We start from the raw sequence: 22374 nt of genomic DNA on the forward strand, positions 1-22374 counted from the left end.
GAGAGGACGACCGGGGGGGGGGGGTGGCTCGGGTGGGGGGGGGTCAGAGAGCACCGCGACCGCCCGGCCAGAGCCTGGGTTCCAGTCCAGGTCTCGGCCACACACGGCCAGTGAACAATAGCGGGTTCTCTAAGTGCAGCGAGATGCGAGTCTCTGTTTGCCGTTGACTCGCACAGAGACCCATAGACTAGCACAGAGACCCACAGACTCACACATAGACCCACAGACTCACACAGAGACCCACAGACTCACACAGAGACCCATAGACTCGCACAGAGACCCACAGACTCGCACAGAGACCCATAGATTCATACAGAGACCCATAGACTCACACAGAGACCCATAGACTCACACAGAGACCCAAAGACTCGCACAGAGACCCACAGGCTCACGCAGAGACCCATAGACTCACACAGAGACCCACAGACTCACACAGAGACCCACAGACTCACACAGAGACCCACAGACTCACACAGAGACCCACAGACTCACACAGAGATTCACAGACTCACGCAGAGACCCACAGACTCACGCAGAGACCCACAGACTCACGCAGAGACCCATAGACTCGCACAGAGACCCACAGACTCACACATAGACCCACAGACTTACACATAAACCCACAGACTCACACATAGACCCACAGACTCACACAGAGACCCACAGACTCACACATAGACCCACAGAGACCCACAGACTCACGCATAGACCCACCGACTCACATAGAGACCCAGAGGCTCACACAGAGACCCACAGACTCACACAGAGACCCACAGACTCACGCAGAGACCCACAGACTCACACAGAGACCCATAGACTCACACAGCAGAGACCCACAGACTCACACAGAGACCCACAGACTCACGCAGAGACCCACAGACTCACACAGAGACCCATAGACTCACGCAGAGACCCACAGACTCACACAGAGACCCATAGACTCACACAGCAGAGACCCACAGACTCACACAGAGACCCACAGACTCACACAGACTCACACAGAGACCCTCAGACTCACACAGCAGAGACCCACAGACTCACACAGACTCACACAGACTCACACAGACTCACACAGTGTCTTCGTGGCTAGTGAGCTCATGATCTCAGCAGTGACTGCACGGCCGCCTCGTGGCATTGCAGCCGTGAGACTCGCTCCGTCGCTCCGAGCGTCGTGCTCCACGAACCTCGCACCTCTTGATCCGCAGCTCGCAGGTTCGACTCCCATCTCCTGGGGGCTGGGGGGGGGGGGGTGTGGGGTGAGTTTCTTAAATCTCCCTAAACCCCATCCCCTGTACCACCTCTACCCAAGCATCAGCGGTGTCGAGGGGTCCATACCTCGGTGAATAGGAAGTCGTCATCACATCCGTCCCTCTGTTGCACGAAGTGGGAGGAGGATTTCTCCACCGCTCTGGCTCTTGCCCGCCCGTTGATGCCGCTCGTAATCCCTGCCGACTCGTCGCGCTCGGATTGTCATTGTCGTGGATTTGCTCTCCAGCGCGGCGGTGTGGTGCTGTACCAGTCACTCATTGGCATCGTCTGTTGACGTGACAAGCCTTAGCTCATTGGCTGTGCCGGGTGGTGGCGGGTTTAACGACGCATTTGTGGTGGTGGTGGTGGTGGTGCTGTCAGCCAATGTTCAACCCAGGATGTCAACATTGCTTGCACAGTGCATCGGGCACAGCCATCATGAACAGACGCACACAAAGACGAAGATCCCCCTCCCTGTATAGCCTTAACAGGCTGTTGGGGCAAGTGCTGTTAGCGAGTAGCGGCAGCGATGAAGGCCGGCACTGTGGCACACGAGGGGGTGGGTGGCCAGCACCACGCAGAGAGCCATAGACTCATCACACAGAGACCCACAGACTCACCACACAGAGACCCATAGTCTCATCGTACAGAGAGACATAGACTCACCACACAGAGACCCATAGACTCATCACACAGATACCCACAGACTCATCACACAGAGAGCCATAGACTCATCACACAAGAGACCCATAGACTCACCACACAGAGAGCCATAGACTCATCACACAGAGATCCATAGACTCATCACACAGATACCCACAGACTCATCACACAGAGAGACGCAGACTCATCACACAGAGACCCATAGACTCATCACACAGAGACCCATAGACTCATCACACAAGATACCCATTGACTCACCACACAGAGACCCATAAACTCATCACACAGAGACCCATAGACTTATCACACAGAGACCCATAGACTCATCACACAAGAGACCCACAGACTCATCACACAGAGACCCACAGACTCATCACACAGAGACCCATAAACTCACCACACAGACCCAGACTCATCACACAGAGACCCATAGACTCATCACACAAGAGACCCACAGACTCATCACACAGACTCATCACACAGATACTCATAGACTCATCACACATACCCACAGACTCATCACACAGAGACTCATAGACTCATCACACAGAGACCCATAGACTCATCACGCAGAGACCCACAGACTCATCACAAAAGAGACCCATAGACTCATCACACATACCCACAGACTCATCACACAGAGACCCATAGACTCATCACACAGAGACCCACAGATTCACCACACAGAGACCCATAGACTCATCACACAAGAGACCCACAGACTCACCACACAGAGACCCATAGACTCACCACATAGAGACCCATAGACTCACCACACAGAGACCCATAGACTCATCACACAAGAGACCCACAGACTCATCACATAGAAACCCACAGACTCATCACACAGACCCATAAACTCACCACACAGACCCATAGACTCATCACACAGAGACCCATAGACTCATCACACAAGAGACCCACAGACTCATCACACAGACTCATCACACAGAGACCCATAGACTAACCACACAGAGACCCATAGACTCATCACACAGAGACCCACAGACTCATCACACAGAGACCCATAAACTCACCACACAGAGACCCCATAGACTCATCACACAGAGACCCACAGACTCATCACACAGAGACCCATAGACTCATCACACAGATACCCACAGACCCATCACACAGATACCCACAGACCCATCACACAGAGACCCACAGACTCATCACACAGAGACCCATAGACTCATCACACAGAGACCCATAGACTCATCACACAGAGACCCATAGACTCATCACACAGAGACCCACAGACTCATCACACAGAGACCCATAGACTCATCACACAGAGACCCATAGACTCATCACACAGAGACCCATAGACTCATCACACAGAGACCCACAGACTCATCACACAGAGACCCATAGACTCATCACATAGAGACCCACAGACTCACCACATAGAGACCCATAGACTCACCACACAAAGACCCACAGACTCATCACACAGAGACCCATAGACTCACCACACAGAGACCCATAGACTCATCACACAGAGACCCATAGACTCATCACACAGAGACCCATAGACTCATCACACAAAGACCCATAGACTCATCACACAGAGAACCATAGACTCACCACATAGAGACCCATAGCCTCATCACACAGAGACCCATAGACTCATCACACAAAGACCCATAGACTCATCGCACTCCGACCCAGGATTCGAACCCAGGCTCCTTTCCCCCCCCCCCACCCCGACACAACCCTCCCCCTCCTCCCGTCGCCCCGCACACCGGTGGGAAGGTGGCAGCAGCAGCAGCAAGGCATTCTGGGATAGCGCGAACCGTGCGGTGTGTGGCGGAACCCGGCGCTGACAGCCCGTGAGAGTTATCGTCCCGTCGCACGCAAACCTCGCCATGGGCGTGCGTCCATGAACAATGCGGCCGGGCGCTGCTGACACGTGGAAACGCGCGCGCGCACGCACGCACGCACGCGCACACTCATCCGTGCGTGCGTGAGTGTGCGCGTGAGCGTGCGCGCGAGCGGGGAGTGGTGGCGTAGCGGTTGGCGCGCTGCGCCCGGAACCCGGCAGACACCCGAGTTTCATTCTTGGTCACGGCCACCACAAACGCCCGTGACGATTTTTTTAACACCCCCCCCCCGCCACCCCCCCCCCCCCCCCCAACCTCTCCTGGGCCATCCCCTAGGGTCGACTCGGCCTCATCAAATTGCTTAGCTGGCCGGTGCTGTGCGTAAAACATCGCCACGAGGGAGACAAAGGCGGCCGGGCGCGGTTGCCGGCCACCCCCCACCACCCCCTTGCGGCCTACGTAAGGTGCTGCTACTCGCGAGCAGCACTTGACCCCCGTGGTGGTCGAGTGGATTTATCTCTGGGTCGGTCCCTTGGTTTTCCCCCCCCCCCCACGTCACGCGTTGAGAGAGAGAGGAGTCTTTGACCGTTGCTGTGAATGTCCCCGTGGCAATGATGATGGTGATAAGCCACTATCGTTGAGCTGGCATTTGTGATGGCCAGGTACACTTATTGAAAAAGGGCGACATTGCGGCTCAGTGGGGCATTGCAAATTTTTTTTTAAAAAGTTTAGTTTTGGATGAGAACCCCAAAGGGTGTGATTGATCTACGTTTCCAATTTGTTTGTATGGGGAGCAGTGGAGAAACATCACAGATTTTAAATGTTCTGCTTGTGGGCTTACTCTCCAATACGCCGGCTCGTGCTGAACTCGTTTTGTTTACGTGACGGACTCCCTTACGAATCGGCCGTGCCGGGCGGTGGTGCTGGTGGTGGCAGGTTTAACGACGCACGTTTATATTCGTGTTGTTGTTATAGCGTTCACACGAGCTGACCCAACAAACAAAAAACACCTCTCCTATGGATAACATTGGTGACGAAAGCCCCAACTAGTACTACTGCCACTACTACTATTACTACCGCTATTACTACTATTACTACCACTGTTACTACTACTACCACTATTACTACTACTACCACTATTACTACTATTACCACTATTACTACCACTACTACTATTACTACCACTATTACTACCACTACTACCACTATTACTACCACTACTACTACTACCACTATTACTACCACTACTACTATTACTACCACTATTACTACTATTACTAGCACTGTTACTACCACTACTACTACCACTATTACTACTACTACCACTATTACTACTACTACCACTATTACTACCACTACTACCACTATTACTACCACTACTACCACTACTACTACCACTATTACTACCACTACTACTACCACTACTACTACCACTACTACTATTACTACCACTATTACTACCACTATTACTACCACTATTACTACTACTACCACTACTACTACCACTCTTACTACCACTATTACTACCATTACTACTACCACTTACTACCACTATTACTACCACTACTACTACCACTATTACTACCACTACTACTACCACTACTACTACAACTACTACTATTACTACCACTACTACTACCACTATTACTACCACTACTACTACCACTACTACTACCACTATTACTACCACTACTACTATTACTACCACTACTACTACCACTATTACTACCACTACTACCATTATTACTACCACTATTACTACCACTACTACTACCACTACTACTACCACTCTTACTATCACTACTACTACCACTACTACTACCACTATTACTACCACTATTACTACCACTACTACTACCACTAATACTACCACTATAACTATTATGACCACTATTACTACTATTACTACCACTGTTACTACCACTACTACTACCACCACTATTACTACTACCACTATTACTACTATTACTACTACCACTATTACTACCACTACTACTATTACTACTACTACTACCACTATTACAACCACTACTACCACTATTACTATCACTATTACTACCACTACTACTACCACTACTACTACCACTTATTACCACTACTACTATTACTACCACTACTACTACCACTTATACTACCACTACAACTATTACTACCACTACTACTACCACTATTACTACCACTACTACCACTATTACTACCACTACTACTACCACTACTACTTGCACTACTACTCCCACTACTACTACCACTATTACTACCACTACTACTACCACTATTACTACCACTATTACTATTTCTACTACTACCACTATTACAACCAATATTACTATTACTACCGCTACTACTACCACTATTAATACCACTACTACCACTATTAATACCACTACTACTACCACTATTACTACCACTACTACTATTACTACCACTACTACTATTACTACTACCACTATTACTACTATTAATACCACTATTACTGCCACTACTACTACCACTATTACTACCATTATTAATACCACTACTACTACCACTATTACTACCACTATTAATACCACTACTACTACCACTACTACCACTATTACTACCACTATTACTAATTACTACTATTACTACTACTACCTATAACACTACTACTACCACCACCACTACTACCACTACTACCAGTACGACTACTGCTACTACTACTACCACTATTACCATTACTACCAATACTACGACCACCATTACTGCAAATACTCCCACAATTACCAGTACCACTACTACCACCACTACTACCACCACCACCACTACCACCACTACTACCACCACTACCACCACCACTACTACCACCACTACCACCACCACTACTACCACCACTACCACCACTACCACTACTACCACTGACGACCACCACCACTACCACCACTACCACCACCACTACTACCACCACCACCACTACCACCACTACTAACACCACCACTACCACTACCACCACCACTGCCACCACCACTACCACCACCACTACCACCACTACCACCACCACCACTACTACCACCACTATTACCACTACCACCACTACCACTATCACCACTACTACTACCAGTACCACCACCACCACTACTACCACCACTACTACCACTACCACCACTACCACTATCACCACTACTACTACCACTACCACCACTACCACTACCACCACTACCACTATCACCACTACCACCACTACTACTACCACTACCACCACCACTACCACTACCACCACCACCACTACTACCACCACTACCACCACTACTACCACTACCACCACTACTACCACTACTACTACCGCGTGTTCAACCACATGGTGGTGGGGATCTTTGTGTTGACCGAGCCACTTGCCCCGACACTCTATGTGTTGTTGTTGTTCATTGTTCTTTGTTATTGTTTATTGTTGTTGTTGTTGTTGACAGAGGAAGCGGCCTCAGGAGGGGCCCCACGCTACGGCCCCGACGCTGGCGCCGATCCGGGCCCGGCCCTCCCGCCGTCGGCGGTGGCGGCGGTGCCGCCGCCGCCGCCGGCTCCGGCGGGGATCCCCGCGGGCTGGCTGGGGCACGGCGACTCCCTGCGGCGCACTGGCAGCTTCCGCTCCGGCCAGACGCGCACAGCCGACCACGCACGTACGTACACACACACACGCGTGTACGTACACACGCGTGTGTGTGTACGTACGCGCCTGTGTGTGTGTACGTACACGCGTGTGTGTGTGTATTTGCGCGCCTGTGTGTGTGTACGTACGCGCCTGTGTGTGTACGTACACGTGCGCGCGCGCGTGTGTGTGTGTACGTACACGTGTATATACGTACATGTGCGCGCGTGTGTGTACGTACACGTGCGCGTGCTTACACGTGCGCGTGTGTGTACATACGTACGCGCGCGTGTGTACGTATATGTGCGCGTGTGTACGTACACGTGCGCGTGTGTACGTATATGTGCGCGTGTGTACGTACACGTGCGCGTGTGTACGTACACGTGCGCGTGTGTACGTACACGTGCGCGTGTGTACGTACACGTGCGCGTGTGTGTGTACGTGTGTGTGTATGTGCAGAAACAACAACAAAACCGCTACGTGTGGCCATGTAGAATGTTCGAATGCTCACTGCAGAGGAGAGGCTGCCACTCCTCTGTCGGGAGCTGGACCAGTACCGCCTGGATCTCTGTGGTATTCAGGAGGTCCGGTGGACTGGCTCTGGCTCCTGCCACCATGAGGGGTGGACAGTCCTCTACTCGGGGCAGGAGACTGCCAAACGACAGGGTGTGGCTCTTCTTCTGAACAAAAGAATGAAGTGGGCGTGGGAGCATGGCGGTGAGGTGTAGGAAGCTCTAAGCCCCAGGCTCGCGTTCCCATCAACCAGAGGTGAGGAGTGGTGGTCGTGGTTTCTTATGCCCCCACCGAAGACGAACATCTGTGGAGGGATGCAGGTAAGGCCGATGAGTCAGATGCCTTCTATGACCTCCTGTCACAGGTGCTAGCTAAAGTGGCCCCTTGGGATAGAGTGATCTTGTTGGGTGACTTCAATGCCCGAGTTGGTCATGATGCTGGCACCTGGTCTGGAGTGATTGGAAGGCATGGGCCAGATCAGCTCAATAACAACGGCAGGAGGCTGCTAGATTTTTGTGCAGCCCATGGGCTTGTAATTACCAACACGCTGTTCCGGCATCGGCGCATCCACACAACATCATGGCTGCATGCCGGGTCCAAGCAAGAATATCTGCTGGACTACGTAGTGACGGAAAAGCGGAAGCGAGCCCATGTCCTTGACACCAGGACCTACCATGGAGCTGATCTACCCTCTGACCATCGACTAGTCATCTGTAAGATGTGCCTGCCATTCTTCCACTCCGGTGGTGGGTGTACACCCAGGACCCCATTCAATCCATTAGTGGCATGGTCTCAGCTAGCTGATGAAAGTTGCAAGCGAGAATTTCATCATTGCTTGCGGCTGGGGTTGGCATCGTCCCCCACTCCTCCTGATGTCGAGGGGAAATGGGCGAGGTTTAGGACTATGGCTCATGCAGCTGCAATGGCTACTTTGGGTACACGGTCCAGACCTCCCCAGAGACCCTGGCTGACAGAGGAGGTGTTCGGGCTAGCTAAGAAAAAGCGACAGGCCCACTGTCATCTACAACATCCCACATCAGAGAATGAGGAGGCTTACCGCAGCCTTCGCTCGGAGGTTCGGAGAGCCGTGAGGCGCTGCAAGGATGAGTGGTGGTCACGCATTGCTGAGGAAATGGAACTGCCTATGGCCCGCGATCACAAATTGCTCTTTAATTTCGTCATGAAGGAAACTTGCAGCGCCACACCTATTACCATTAGGGAAAGAATGGTGATCCAATCTCTGACCCCCAGGAACAGGTTTGCAAATTTGCTGAGCATTTCTGTGAGGTCTTGGGGAGGGGAAATCCCTCAGCCTGGAAAACATGCGGCAAAGTGGGGATGACCCTGCTGAGGCTGCCATGCCTCAAATTTTGGAAGAAATATTGGAAGAAGAGTTGCTGGCTGAGTTGCCATCTGTTGAGGAAGTACTGAAGGCGATCCGGAGTCTGAGACCAGGAAAGGCACCGGGCAGAGATGATCTCCCAAGCAAAATGCTGAGGGAGGGTAGCGTTTGTGCACAGACTGCCCTACATGACATCATAACAACAGTCTGGACCACTGGACGGGTTCTGGAGGATTGGAAGGATGCCCTGGTGGTCTCCCTCTTTAAGAAGGGGGACCGCACAGACTGTAACAACTACAGGGGCATCTCACGTCTCAGTTTGCCGGGAAAGGTCCTGGCAAGGATTATTCAACATCGCCTTGCCAGACACGCTGGGGAGAGGCTTGCGGAGCCCCAATGCGGTTTCAGGAAAGGGCGGTCCTGCACAGATGCCATATTTTCTGTCGCTCTGCTACAGCAGAGGTGTAGGGAATTCCAACAAGACCTACATCTCTGCTTTATTGACCTGGTCAAGGCCTATGATACCATCAGTAGGCCTGGGTTCTGGGTTGTTCTTTGTGCTTTCGGAGTCCCTGGCTCTCTGCTCAGGATGATTAAGGACAATCATTAAGGTGAGTGGGCCCGGGTAAAACTACGTGGCCGGGAGTCAGAGCCATTCCCTTTACACCTTGGGGTGCAACAGGAATGTCCTCTGGCTCCCACATTATTAAACATCTATTTTGACCACGTAGTTCATTAAGTCTTTGATGGCTGTACCGCAGGAATTTCCATCTGGTACAGATGCAATGGGAGGCTGATTGATGCCCGGGTGCGGTCAAGGGATGGCTCCCTATTGCTCAACCACGTTATGTATGCCGATGATTTGGTAATAGCTGGTCACTCATAGGAGGATTTGGAGGCTCTGCTGCTGAACCTGGAGTGTGCCACTAAGAGGTGGGGACTTACCATCAGCCCCACCAAAACTAAGCACCTGCCTGGGTAGTTCATACCATCGGACACTCCACCCCCATAACTCCCAATTGGTGATGGGGCAGTTGTGGAGAGAGTGGAGTGTTTCCCATATCTGGGCAGTGTGCTCATGACCAGCTCCAGTTTGACAGCAGAGGTCTCACTCCGAATCAGTTGAGCAGCAATATCTTTTCATCGGTTGCGTAACGCTGTGTGGAAGCTACCTGGTCTGTCGCTCTGCACTAAGCTTCAGGTCTTCTCGGCCATGGTCATTCCCTCCCTTCTCTATGCTTGCAAAATGTGGACCCTGCAAATGGAACATCTTCGCTGGTTAGAAACATTTAGGCTGGCCTGCCTACGATCCATTGTGGGTTTAACCAGGCTGGATTGTGTGAGGAGCTCACAAATCCTTGAAAGATCTGGGCAAGGTCCCATCGGTGAGCTCCTCCGGCAGGGAAGGCTGCGATGGCTGGGTCATGTAGCCCGCATGCCCAGCCACCGCATGCCGAAACAGCTTTTGTTCGGCCGGATAGAGGGGGCTAAATGGGCGCGCACGGGCTAGAGAAGAGATGGAGTGACGTGGTACAGGAGGACGTGGAGCTGAGTGGACTTTCCGATGACTGGTACCAGTGATGTGGAGGAGGCTCGTGAAGGACGCTACTGGGCAGTTGGAGGCAGTCGCCCTCCAACAACAACTGAGGGTGGAGGAGCGACGCTCACAACAACGAGCGGAGCGCCGGGTGGCTAAAGCACAGCAGGTTGGCACGGTAGGGGGCACAGGTGGTGCATCAGCCAGTCATCTCAGTCAGTCGTCCCGTGGCACCTGGGTCTGCCCCGTGACCTCCGGCCAGAGGGCGTTCGTCACTTCACGTGACCTCAAGGTGCACATGGCCTGGCACAAGCGTCGTGGTGAAGTCACCGCCACTTAGTGGCGAATGGCGGTTGTTGTTGTTGTGTTCGCATACGCGTGTGTAAACGTATGTATATGTGTGTACCTATGAGAGAGCGGTAGTGTAGCGGTGAGTTCGCCGGTGGCCAACATCAGTTACGATTATCTGAACCGGTCCTTGGCCTCCCCTAGGTCGACTCGGCTTCAAACGAGTACCTGGTGCGGTGCGTAAACATCGCCAGTCGGGGGACAGGCGGCTGGTTGTGGTGCTGGCCACCCACCCCCTCGTGTGCCATGCCGGCCTTCATAGGTGCTACTCGCTAGGTGCACTTTGAGGCCATTTGAAGTGTCGAAGGCTCCCAGCTGGCAGGAAGTCATGGGATTGTCCCAGGTGCTATGGGTTGACCGACTGAGATGGGTGTCAGATGCACCACCTGTTCCCCCTACTGTGCCAACTTGCTGCATTTTAGCCGCCCAGTGCTCCTATCTCTGTTGTGAGCGTCGCTCCTCCGCCCTCCGTTGGTGTTGTGCTTCTTTGTAAGTTTATTGATCTCCACGTAAGTCAGTGGCTCCTGTGACTCAGCTGAGACCATCAACAACGCAATGCACCTGAGAACCTGGGTTCAATCACTGCTCAGTCTATGGCTGAGCCTATGTGTCCTCTATGCAAGTCTCTGTCTATGATGGGAGCTGTGGGTCTCTATGATGTGAGTCTCTGTGTCTACGATGTGAGTCTCTGTGTCTATGATGTGGGTCTCTGTGTCTAAGATGTGGGTCTCTGTGTCTACGATGTGAGTCTCTGTGTCTACGATGTGAGTCTCTGTGTCTATGATGTGGGTCTCTGTGTCTACGATGTGAGTCTCTCTGTCTCTACGATGTGAGTCTCTGTGTCTACGATGTGAGTCTCTGTGTCTACGATGTGAGTCTCTGTCTCTACGATGTGAGTCTCTGTGTCTATGATGTGAGTCTCTCTGTCTCTACGATGTGAGTCTTTGTGTCTATGATGTGAGTCTCTGTGTCTACGATGTGTGTATGTGATGTGAGTCTCTGTGTCTATGATGTGAGGTTCTGTGTCTATGATGTGAGTCTCTGTGTCTACGATGTAAGTCTCTCTGTGTCTACGATGTGAGTCTCTGTGTCTACGATGTGAGTCTCTGTGTCTACGATGTGAGTCTCTGTGTCTACGATGTGAGTCTCTGTGTCTACGATGTGAGTCTCTGTGTCTACGATGTGAATCTCTGTCTCTACGATGTGAGTCTCTGTCTCTACGATGTGAGTCTCTAGCTCTACGATGTGAGTCTCTGTGTCTACGATGTGAGTCTCTGTGTCTACGATGTGAGTCTCTGTGTCTACGATGTGAGTCTCTGTGTCTACGATGTGAGTCTCTGTGTCTACGATGTGAGTCTCTGTGTCTACGATGTGAGTCTCTGTGTCTACGATGTGAGTCTCTGTGTCTACGATGTGAGTCTCTGTGTCTACGATGTGAGTCTCTGTGTCTACGATGTGAGTCTGTCTCTACGATGTGAGTCTCTGTGTCTGCGATGTGAGCCTCTGTGTCCACGATGTGTCTCTGTGTCTACGATGTGAGTCTCTGTGTCTACAATGTGAGTCTCTGTGTCTACGATGCGAGTCTCTGTCTCTACGATGTGAGTCTCTGTGTCTACGATGTGAGTCTCTGTGTCTACGATGTGAGTCTCTGTGTCTGCGATGTGAGCCTCTGTGTCCACGATGTGAGTCTCTGTGTCTACGATGTGAGTCTCTGTCTCTACGATGTGAGTCTCTGTGTCTACGATGTGAGTCTCTGTGTCTACGATGTGAGTCTCTGTGTCTACGATGTGAGTCTCTCTGTCTCTACGATGTGAGTCTCTGTGTCGACGATGTGAGTCTCTGTGTCTACGATGTGAGTCTCTGTGTCTACGATGTGCGTCTCTGTGTCTACGATGTGAGTCTCTGTGTCTACGATGTGAGTCTCTGTGTCTACGATGTGAGTCTCTGTGTCTACGATGTGCGTCTCTGTGTCTACGATGTGAGTCTCTGTGTCTACGATGTGAGTCTCTGTGTCTACGATGTGAGTCTCTGTGTCTACGATGTGAGTCTCTGTGTCTGCGATGTGAGTCTCTGTGTCTACGATGTGAGTCTCTGTGTCTACGATGTGAGTCTCTGTGTCTACGATGTGAGTCTCTGTGTCTACGATCTGTGTATGTGATGTGAGTCTCTGTGTCTATGATGTGAGTCTCTGTGTCTACGATGTAAGTCTCTGTGTCTACGATGTGAGTCTCTGTGTCTACAATGTGAGTCTCTGTGTCTACGATGTGAGTCTCTGTGTCTACGATGTGAGTCTCTGTGTCTCCGCGTGGTGGCGCAGCGAGCCGTGCCCGCGTCCCCGCTCGTATCACCTTCGTGGAGACGCTGACTGACCTGGTGCTCGCTCAGCTGCCCAGCCTGTGGAAGCTGTGGATCTCCTACGTCAACGGAAGCCTCTTCAGCGAGGTGAAACTCATCCACCAGCACGCACCTCCGGTTAGCGCGCTGGGCTACGTACGCTGGTGCCAAAGAAGTTCAACACGCACATGCGTACACAGACACCCATAGACTCGCACAGAGACGTATGGACTCGCACAGAGACCCATAGACTCTTTAGACAGACCCATAGACTCACACAGAGACCCATAGACGCATCACACGGAGAACTATAGACTCGCACAGAGACCTATGGACTCACACAGAGACCCATAGATTCTTAAGAGAGACCCATAGACTCACACAGAGACCCATAGACTCTTTAGAGAGACCCATAGACTCACACAGAGACCCATGTACGCATCACACGGAGAACTATAGACTCGCACAGAGACCTATGGAATCACACAGAGACCCATAGATTCTTAAGAGAGACCCATTGACTCACACAGAGACCCATAGACTCGCACAGAGACCCATAGACGCATCACACGGAGAACTATAGACTCGCACAGAGACGTATGGGCTCACACAGAGACCCATAGATTCTTAAGAGAGACCCATTGACTCACACAGAGACCCATAGACTATTTAGAGAGACCCATAGACTCACACAGAGACCCATAGACTCATCACACAGAGACCTATAGACTCATCACACAGAGACCCATAGACTCATCACACAGAGTTCCATAGACTCATCACACAGAAACCCATAGACTCATCACACAGAGACCCATAGACTCATCACACAGAGACCCATAGACTCATCACACAGAGACCCATGGACTCATAACACAGAGACCCATAGACTCATCACACAGAGACCCATAGACTCATCACACAGAGAACCATAGACTCATCACACAGAGACCCATAGACTCATAACACAGAGACCCACAGACTCATCACACAGAGACCCACAGACTCATCACACAGAGACCCATAGACTCATCACACAGAGACCCATAGACTCATCACATAGAGACCCATAGACTCATCACACAGAGACCCACAGACTCATCACACAGAGACCCATAGACTCATCACACAGAGACCCATAGACGCATCACATAGAGACCCATAGACTCATCACACAGAGACCCACAGACTCATCACACAGAGACCCATAGACGCATCACACAGAGACCCATAGACTCATCACACAGAGACCCATAGACACATCACATAGAGACCCATAGACGCATCACACAGAGACCCATAGACTCATCACACAGAGACCCATAGACGCATCACATAGAGACCCATAGACTCATCACACAGAGTTCCATAGACTCATCACACAGAAACCCATAGACTCATCACACAGAGACCCATAGACTCATCACACAGAGACCCATAGACTCATAACACAGAGACCCATAGACGCATCACACAGAGACCCATAGACTCATCACACAGAGACCCATAGACGCATCACATAGAGACCCATAGACTCGTCACACAGAGACCCATAGACTCACCACACAGAGACCCATAGACGCATCACATAGAGACCCATAGACTCATCACACAGAGACCCATAGACGCATCACATAGAGACCCGTGATGCAACCAGGATCTGAAGGAGGTCGTGAGCTGATTGGTTGTGCCCAATCACCGGTGGCTCGGAGACACACGGAGACACACGGAGACACACGGAGACACATGGAGACACACCACCACCACGATGATGACGATGATGTTGACAAGATGCCACTTGGTTGAGCTGTCATTTATGATGGCCAGGTGGCTTCTGACAGAGAGCTACGTAGGTCAGTGGGGCTTTTCCTGGTAACAATAAAACTAGTTTAGAGTTGAGTGAGTCGCTGTGGGTTGTTGTGGGTCTATGGGGCTCTCTGAGTAGGGTCTCTATGGGTATCTATGAATCTGTAGAGTATTTTGCTACTGCTATACATTCTAGATTTGAAGCTTCCGTGACTGCAAGGATCCATACTCTTTGGTTCTATTGGGTAAAGTCACGTGGGTAAAAAATAAAACGACAAAAATCATGACGTTTCGGCCACAACACAAGCGGCCTTCATCAGGTGAAGGGACCAGACTGTCTCGAAGACTGCGCTGGAGTGAAAAAAAAAAGTCTTCGAGGCAGTCTAGTCCCTTCACCTGATGAAGGCCGCTTGTGTTGTGGCCGAAACGTCGTGAATTTTGTCGTTTTATTTTTTTACCTACGTGACTTTACCGAATAGACCCAAAGAGTACTGCTATACAATTTCCACGTGGTGATGATGATGATGGCGATGACGATGATAATCCACTTGTCTGAGCTATCGTTTGTGATGGCCAGGTGGCTTCTGAAATAAAGATACACAGCTCAGCGGGCCTTACCTGGCAAAATATAAAATAATGAAATGAAAAGTTTGGTTGGATTGTTCAGCTGCTGTCAATTTTCACGTGACGATAAGCCAATTTGTCGAGCTATCGTTTGTGATGGCCAGGCACGTTTCTGACAACAGAGCTACATAGCTCAGTGGAGCTTACCTGGGGGGGAAAAATACAAAGAATATATATTAATCGGAGAGTGCGTCCTTGGGGTGTGCGGGGAGTGAGTGGGCGGGCAAGCTGGTGGGTAGGTGGGTGGGTGGGCGGGCGGGTGGACAGCCCGGTCCCTTCACCTGATGAAGGCCGCTTGTGTTGTGGCCAAAACGTCGTGATTTTTGTTATTTTATTTTTTACCTACGTGACTTTACCGAATAGAACCAAAGAGTATGGATCCTTGCAGTCACGAAAGCTTCAAATCTAGAACGGGTGGGTGGGATTGTGGGTTGGTGGGTGGGCGGGTGGGCGGGTGGGTGGGTGGGTGAGCGGGCGGGTGGGTGGGTGAGCGGGCGGGTGGGTGGGTGAGCGGGCGGGTGGGTGGGTGGGTGGGTGAGCGGGCGGGTGGGTGGGTGGGTGAGCGGGCGGGCGGGTGGGTGGGTGGGTGAGCGGGCGGGTGGGTGGGTGGGTGGGTGAGCGGGCGGGTGGGTGGGATTGCGGGTTGGTGGGTGTGTGGGTGGGTGGCTGGGTGGGATTGCGGGTTGGTGGGTGTGTGGGTGGGTGGCTGGGTGGGCGGGCGTGTGGGCGGGTCAGTGGGTTGGTGGTTTTGCGACGGTGGTGGTGGTGGTGGTGGGGGGTGTCGTTGTGGCTGTGAGGTCATCGCCCCATGCCCCCCACCACGCCCGTGATTGATGGCGCGTTCTCGTGCGAGATTGTGTCGGTGGGGGGAAGGTGGGGAGCTAGTGGGGGGGGGGGTGGACTAGACGCACGGCCGATAAATAATGAATGAACGGCCGCGCCGACTCCCACGGCCCAAGGTGCCGGTGGCGGTGACCTCCCGGTGGTTATTAATAGCCGTGTGCTCCGTGCCAGCGAGCCGCTCCGTGCGCTCTACAGCGGCCTCCTCTTCCTGTTTTTTTCGGGGGAACGTTGGGGGGAACGTTGGGGGGAACGTTTGGGGGGAACGTTGGGGGAACGTTGGGGGAACGTTGGGGGAACGTTGGGGGGAATGCTTGGGGGAACGTTGGGGGAACGTTGGGGGAACGTTGGGGGGAACGTTGGGGGAACGTTGGGGGGAATGCTTGGGAGAAAGTTGGGGGAACGTTGGGGGAACGTTGGGGGAACGTTGGGGGGAACGTTGGGGGAACGTTGGGGGGAACGTTGGGGGGAATGCTTGGGGAACGTTTGGGGAACGTTGGGGGAACGTTGGGGGAACGTTTGGGGGAACGTTTGGGGGAACGTTGGGGGGAACGTTTGGGGAACGTTGGGGGGAACGTTGGGGGGAACGTTGGGGGGACGTTGGGGGAACGTTGGGGGAACGTTTGGGGGAACGTTGGGGGAACGTTGGGGGAACGTTGGGGGGAACGTTGGGGGAACGTTGGGGGGAATGCTTGGGGGAACGTTGGGGGAACGTTGGGGGGAACGTTGGGGGAACGTTGGGGGGAATGCTTGGGAGAAAGTTGGGGGAACGTTGGGGGAACGTTGGGGGAACGTTGGGGGGAACGTTGGGGGAACGTTGGGGGGAACGTTGGGGGGAATGCTTGGGGAACGTTTGGGGAACGTTGGGGGAACGTTGGGGGAACGTTGGGGGAACGTTTGGGGGAACGTTTGGGGGAACGTTGGGGGGAACGTTTGGGGAACGTTGGGGGGAACGTTGGGGGGAACGTTGGGGGGACGTTGGGGGAACGTTGGGGGAACGTTTGGGGGAACGTTGGGGGAACGTTGGGGGAACGTTGGGGGGACGTTGGGGGAACGTTGGGGGGAATGCTTGGGGGAACGTTAGGGGAACGTTGGGGGGAACGTTGGGGGAACGTTGGGGGGAATGGTTGGGGGAACGTTGGGGAACGTTGGGGGAACGTTGGGGGAACGTTTGGGGGAACGTTGGGGGAACGTTTGGGGAACGTTGGGGGAACGTTGGGGGAACGTTGGGGGAACGTTTGGGGAACGTTGGGGGGAACGTTGGGGGGAACGTTGGGGGGAACGTTGGGGGAACGTTGGGGGAACGATTGGGGAACGTTGGGGGAACATTTGGGGAACGTTGGGGGAACGTTGGGGAACGTTGGGGGAACGTTTGGGGAACGTTGGGGGGAACGTTTGGGGAACGTTGGGGGAACGTTGGGGGAACGTTAGGGGAACGTTGGGGGGAACGTTGGGGGAACGTTGGGGGAACGTTGGGGAACGTTGGGGGAACATTTGGGGAACGTTGGGGGAACGTTGGGGAACGTTGGGGAAAGATTGGGGAAAGATTGGGGAACGCTTGGAGAACGTTGGGGGAACGTTGGGGGAACGTTTGGGGGAACGTTGGGGGGAACGTTGGGGGAACGTTGGGGGAACGTTGGGGGACCGTTGGGGGAACGTTGGATGATGGAGTAAACATCAAAATGAAACCCAAGTCGCCGACACGACATCATCGGGGGTGGACGCCGTGGAGGCGACGCCACACCGCATCGACTCGCCCGCGACAGACAAAGCTCCCCCGTGCAGCCTCGACGGGCCGTTGGGGCAAGTGCCGTCAGTAGCGAAGCGGCGCTTACAAAGGGGCCCCCCCCCGGCACTGTGGTGGGCGGCCGGAACCACGCCCGGCCGCCTTTGTCTCCCCCCGGTGGCCACGTTAACACACCGCCGCACCGGGTGCTCTATTCGAGGCTGAGTCGACCTAGGGGAGAGGGAGGCCCTAGGGGGGCGCTTCAGGTAATCGTGACACCTCTCTTGGTGGTGGACGTTAGCGGGAATTGAAGTCGCGCTAACCGCTCCACCGCCGCTCCCCATTCACTCATATACTCACACTCACTCATACACTCATATACTCACACACACTCATATACTCACACTCACACACTCATATACTCACACTCACACACTCATATACTCACACTCACACACTCATATACTCACACTCACTCACTCATATACTCACACTCACACACTCATATACTCACACTCACACACTCATATACTCACACACACACACTCATATACTCACACTCACACACTCATATACTCACACACACTCATATACTCACACTCACACACTCATATACTCACACTCACACACTCATACACTCACACACTGATATACTAATACACACTCACACACACTCACTCATATACTCACACTCACACACTCATATACTCACACTCACTCACTCATATACTCACACACACTCACTCATACACTCACACACTCATATACTCACACACACTCACTCATACACTCACACTCACACACTCATATACTCACACACACTCACTCATATACTCACACTCACTCACTCATACACTCACACACTCATATACTAACACACACTCACTCATATACTAATACGCACTCACACACACTCACACATATACTCACACACACACATATACTCACACACACTCACTCATATACTCACACTCACTCACTCATATACTAACACACACTCATATACTCACACTCACTCACTCACTCATATACTCATATACTAACACACACTCATATACTCACACTCACTCACTCATATACTAATACACACTCACACACACTCACTCATATACTCACACACACACATATACTCACACACACACATATACTCACACACACACATATATACTCACACACATTCACTCATATACTAACACACACTCACTCATATACTCACACACACTCACTCATATACTCACACTCACTCATATACTCACACACACTCACTCATATACTCACACTCACACACACTCACTCATGTACTCACACACACTCACTCACACACTCATATACTCACACACACTCACTCATATACTAACACACACTCACTCATATACTCACACACACTCACTCACTCATATACTAACACACACTCACTCATATACTAATACACCATCACTCACACACTCATATACTCACACTCACTCATGTATTAACACACACTCATATACTCACACATACACTCACTCATATACTAACACACTCACTCATATATTAACACACACTCATATACTCACACACACACACACTCATATACTAACACACACTCATATACTCACACACACTCACTCATATATTAACACACACTCACACACTCAGATATTAACACACACTCATATACTCACACACACTCACTCACACACTCATATACTAACACACACTCACTCACACACTCATATACTAACACACACTCACACACTCATATACTAACACACACACGCACACTCACTCACTCGTATACTCACACACACACATATACTCACACACACATATACTCACACACACACACATATACTCACACACACTCACTCATATACTCACACACACTCACTCATATACTCACACACACTCACTCATATACTCACACACACTCACTCATATACTCACACACAACTCACTCATATACTCACACACACACACCCATATACTCACACTCACTCACTCATATACTCACACACACACACCCATATACTCACACACACACACTCATATACTCACACACACTCACTCATATACTCACACACACTCATATACTCACACTCACACACTCATATACTCACACTCCCTCACTCACTCATATACTCACACTCATATACTCACACTCACACACTCATATACTCACACTCCCTCACTCACTCATATACTCACACTCACACACACTCACTCATATACTAACACACACTCACTCATATACTCACACACACAACAACAACCGCCGTTCGCCACTAAGTGGCGGTGACGCCACCACGACGCTTGTGCCAGGCCATGTGCACCCTGAGGCCACGTGAAGTGTCGAACGCCCGCTGGCAGGAGGTCACGGGGCAGACCCAGGTGCCACGGGTCGACTGACTGAGATGACTGGCTGATGCACCACCTGTGCCCCCTACTGTGCCAACCCGCTGTGCTTTCGCCACCCGGCGCTCCGCTCGTTGTTCTGAGCGTTGCTCCTCCACCCTCCGTTGTTGTTGGAGGGCGACTACCTCCAACTGCCCAGTAGCATCCTTCACGAGCCTCCTCCACAGAGGCCGATCTTGACACCGCTGGTACCAGTCATTGGCAAGTCCACTCAGCTCCACGTCCTCCTGTACCACATCACTCCATCTCCTCTCTAGCCCGTGCCGCGCCCGCCTAGCCCCCTCAATCCGGCCGAACAAAAGCTGCCTTGGCATGCGGTGGCTGGGCATGCGGGCTACATGACCCAGCCATCGCAGCCTTGCCCGCCGGAGGAGCCCACCGATGGGACCTTACCCAGATCTTTCAAGGATTTGTGAGCTCCTCACACAATCCAGTCTGGTTAAACCCAGGATGGATCGTAGGCAGGCCAGCCTAAATGTTTCTAACCGGCTGAGATGTTCCATTAGGGGGGTCCACGTTTCGCAAGCGTAGAGAAGGGGGGGAATGACCGTGGCCGAGAAGACCTGAAGCTTAGTGCGGAGGGACAGGCCACGTAGCTTCCACACAGCGTTACGCAACCGATGAAAAGATATTGCCGCTCGACTGATTCGGAGTGAGACCTCTGCTGTTAAAGTGGAGCCAGTCATAAGCACACTGCCCAGGTATGGGAAACTCTCCACTCTCTCCACAACTGCCCCATCATCGATTGGGAGTTGTGGGGGTGGAGTGTCCGATGGTACAAAATACCCAGGCAGGTGCTTAGTTTTGGTGGGGCTGATGGTAAGGCCCCACCTCTTAGTGGCACGCTCCAGTCTCAGCAGCAGCGTCTCCAACTCCTCCTCTGACTGAGCAGCTATTACCAAATCATCAGCATACATAACGTGGTTGAGCAATAGGGAGCCATTCCTTGACCGTACCCGGGCATCGATCAGCCTCCCATTATATCTGTACCATATGGAGATTCCCCCAGTACAGCTATTGAAGGCTTCACGAACTACGTGGTCAAAATAGATGTTAAATGATGTGGGAGCCAGAGGACATCCCTGTCGCACCCCAAGGTGTACAGGGAATGGCTCTGACTCCCGGCCACGTAGTTTTACCCGGGCCCGCTCACCATCATGAAGGTCCTTAATGATCGTGAGCAGAGGGTCAGGTACTCCAAAAGCACGAAGAACGACCCAGAGCCCAGGCCTACTGATGGTATCATAGGCCTTGACCAGGTCAATAAAGCAGAGATGTAGGTCTTGTTGGAATTCCCTACACCTCTGCTGTAGCAGACGGACAGAAAATATGGCATCTGTGCAGGACCGCCCTTTCCTGAAACCGCATTGGGGCTCCGCAAGCCTCTCCTCAGCGTGCCTGGCAAGGCGATGCTGAATAATCCTTGCCAGGACCTTTCCCGGCACACTGAGGAGTGAGATGCCCCTGTAGTTGTTACAGTCTGTGCGGTCCCCCACACTCACTCACACACTCATATACTAACACACACTCACTCATATACTAATGCACACTCACATACACTCACTCATATAT

At 52.0% G+C, this 22374-nt stretch overlaps 1 protein-coding gene across 1 annotated transcript in view; it reads left to right on the plus strand.

The window, feature by feature from the left end:
• The window catches only part of EXOC2 (exocyst complex component 2), a 244203-nt gene that overhangs the window by 153925 nt on the left and 67904 nt on the right, over positions 1 to 22374 (plus strand). The window contains exons 13-14 of the mRNA XM_032977440.2: positions 7163 to 7369; positions 13396 to 13520. Of these exons, the coding sequence (XP_032833331.2) occupies positions 7163 to 7369; positions 13396 to 13520 (332 nt within the window). The remainder of the gene's footprint in view (positions 1 to 7162; positions 7370 to 13395; positions 13521 to 22374) is intronic.

The sequence above is a fragment of the Petromyzon marinus genome, chromosome 63 (genome assembly GCF_048934315.1).
Source record: "Petromyzon marinus isolate PM22_M1 ecotype Great Lakes invasive population chromosome 63, UKy_Petmar_22M1.pri1.0, whole genome shotgun sequence".
NCBI lineage: Eukaryota > Metazoa > Chordata > Hyperoartia > Petromyzontiformes > Petromyzontidae > Petromyzon > Petromyzon marinus.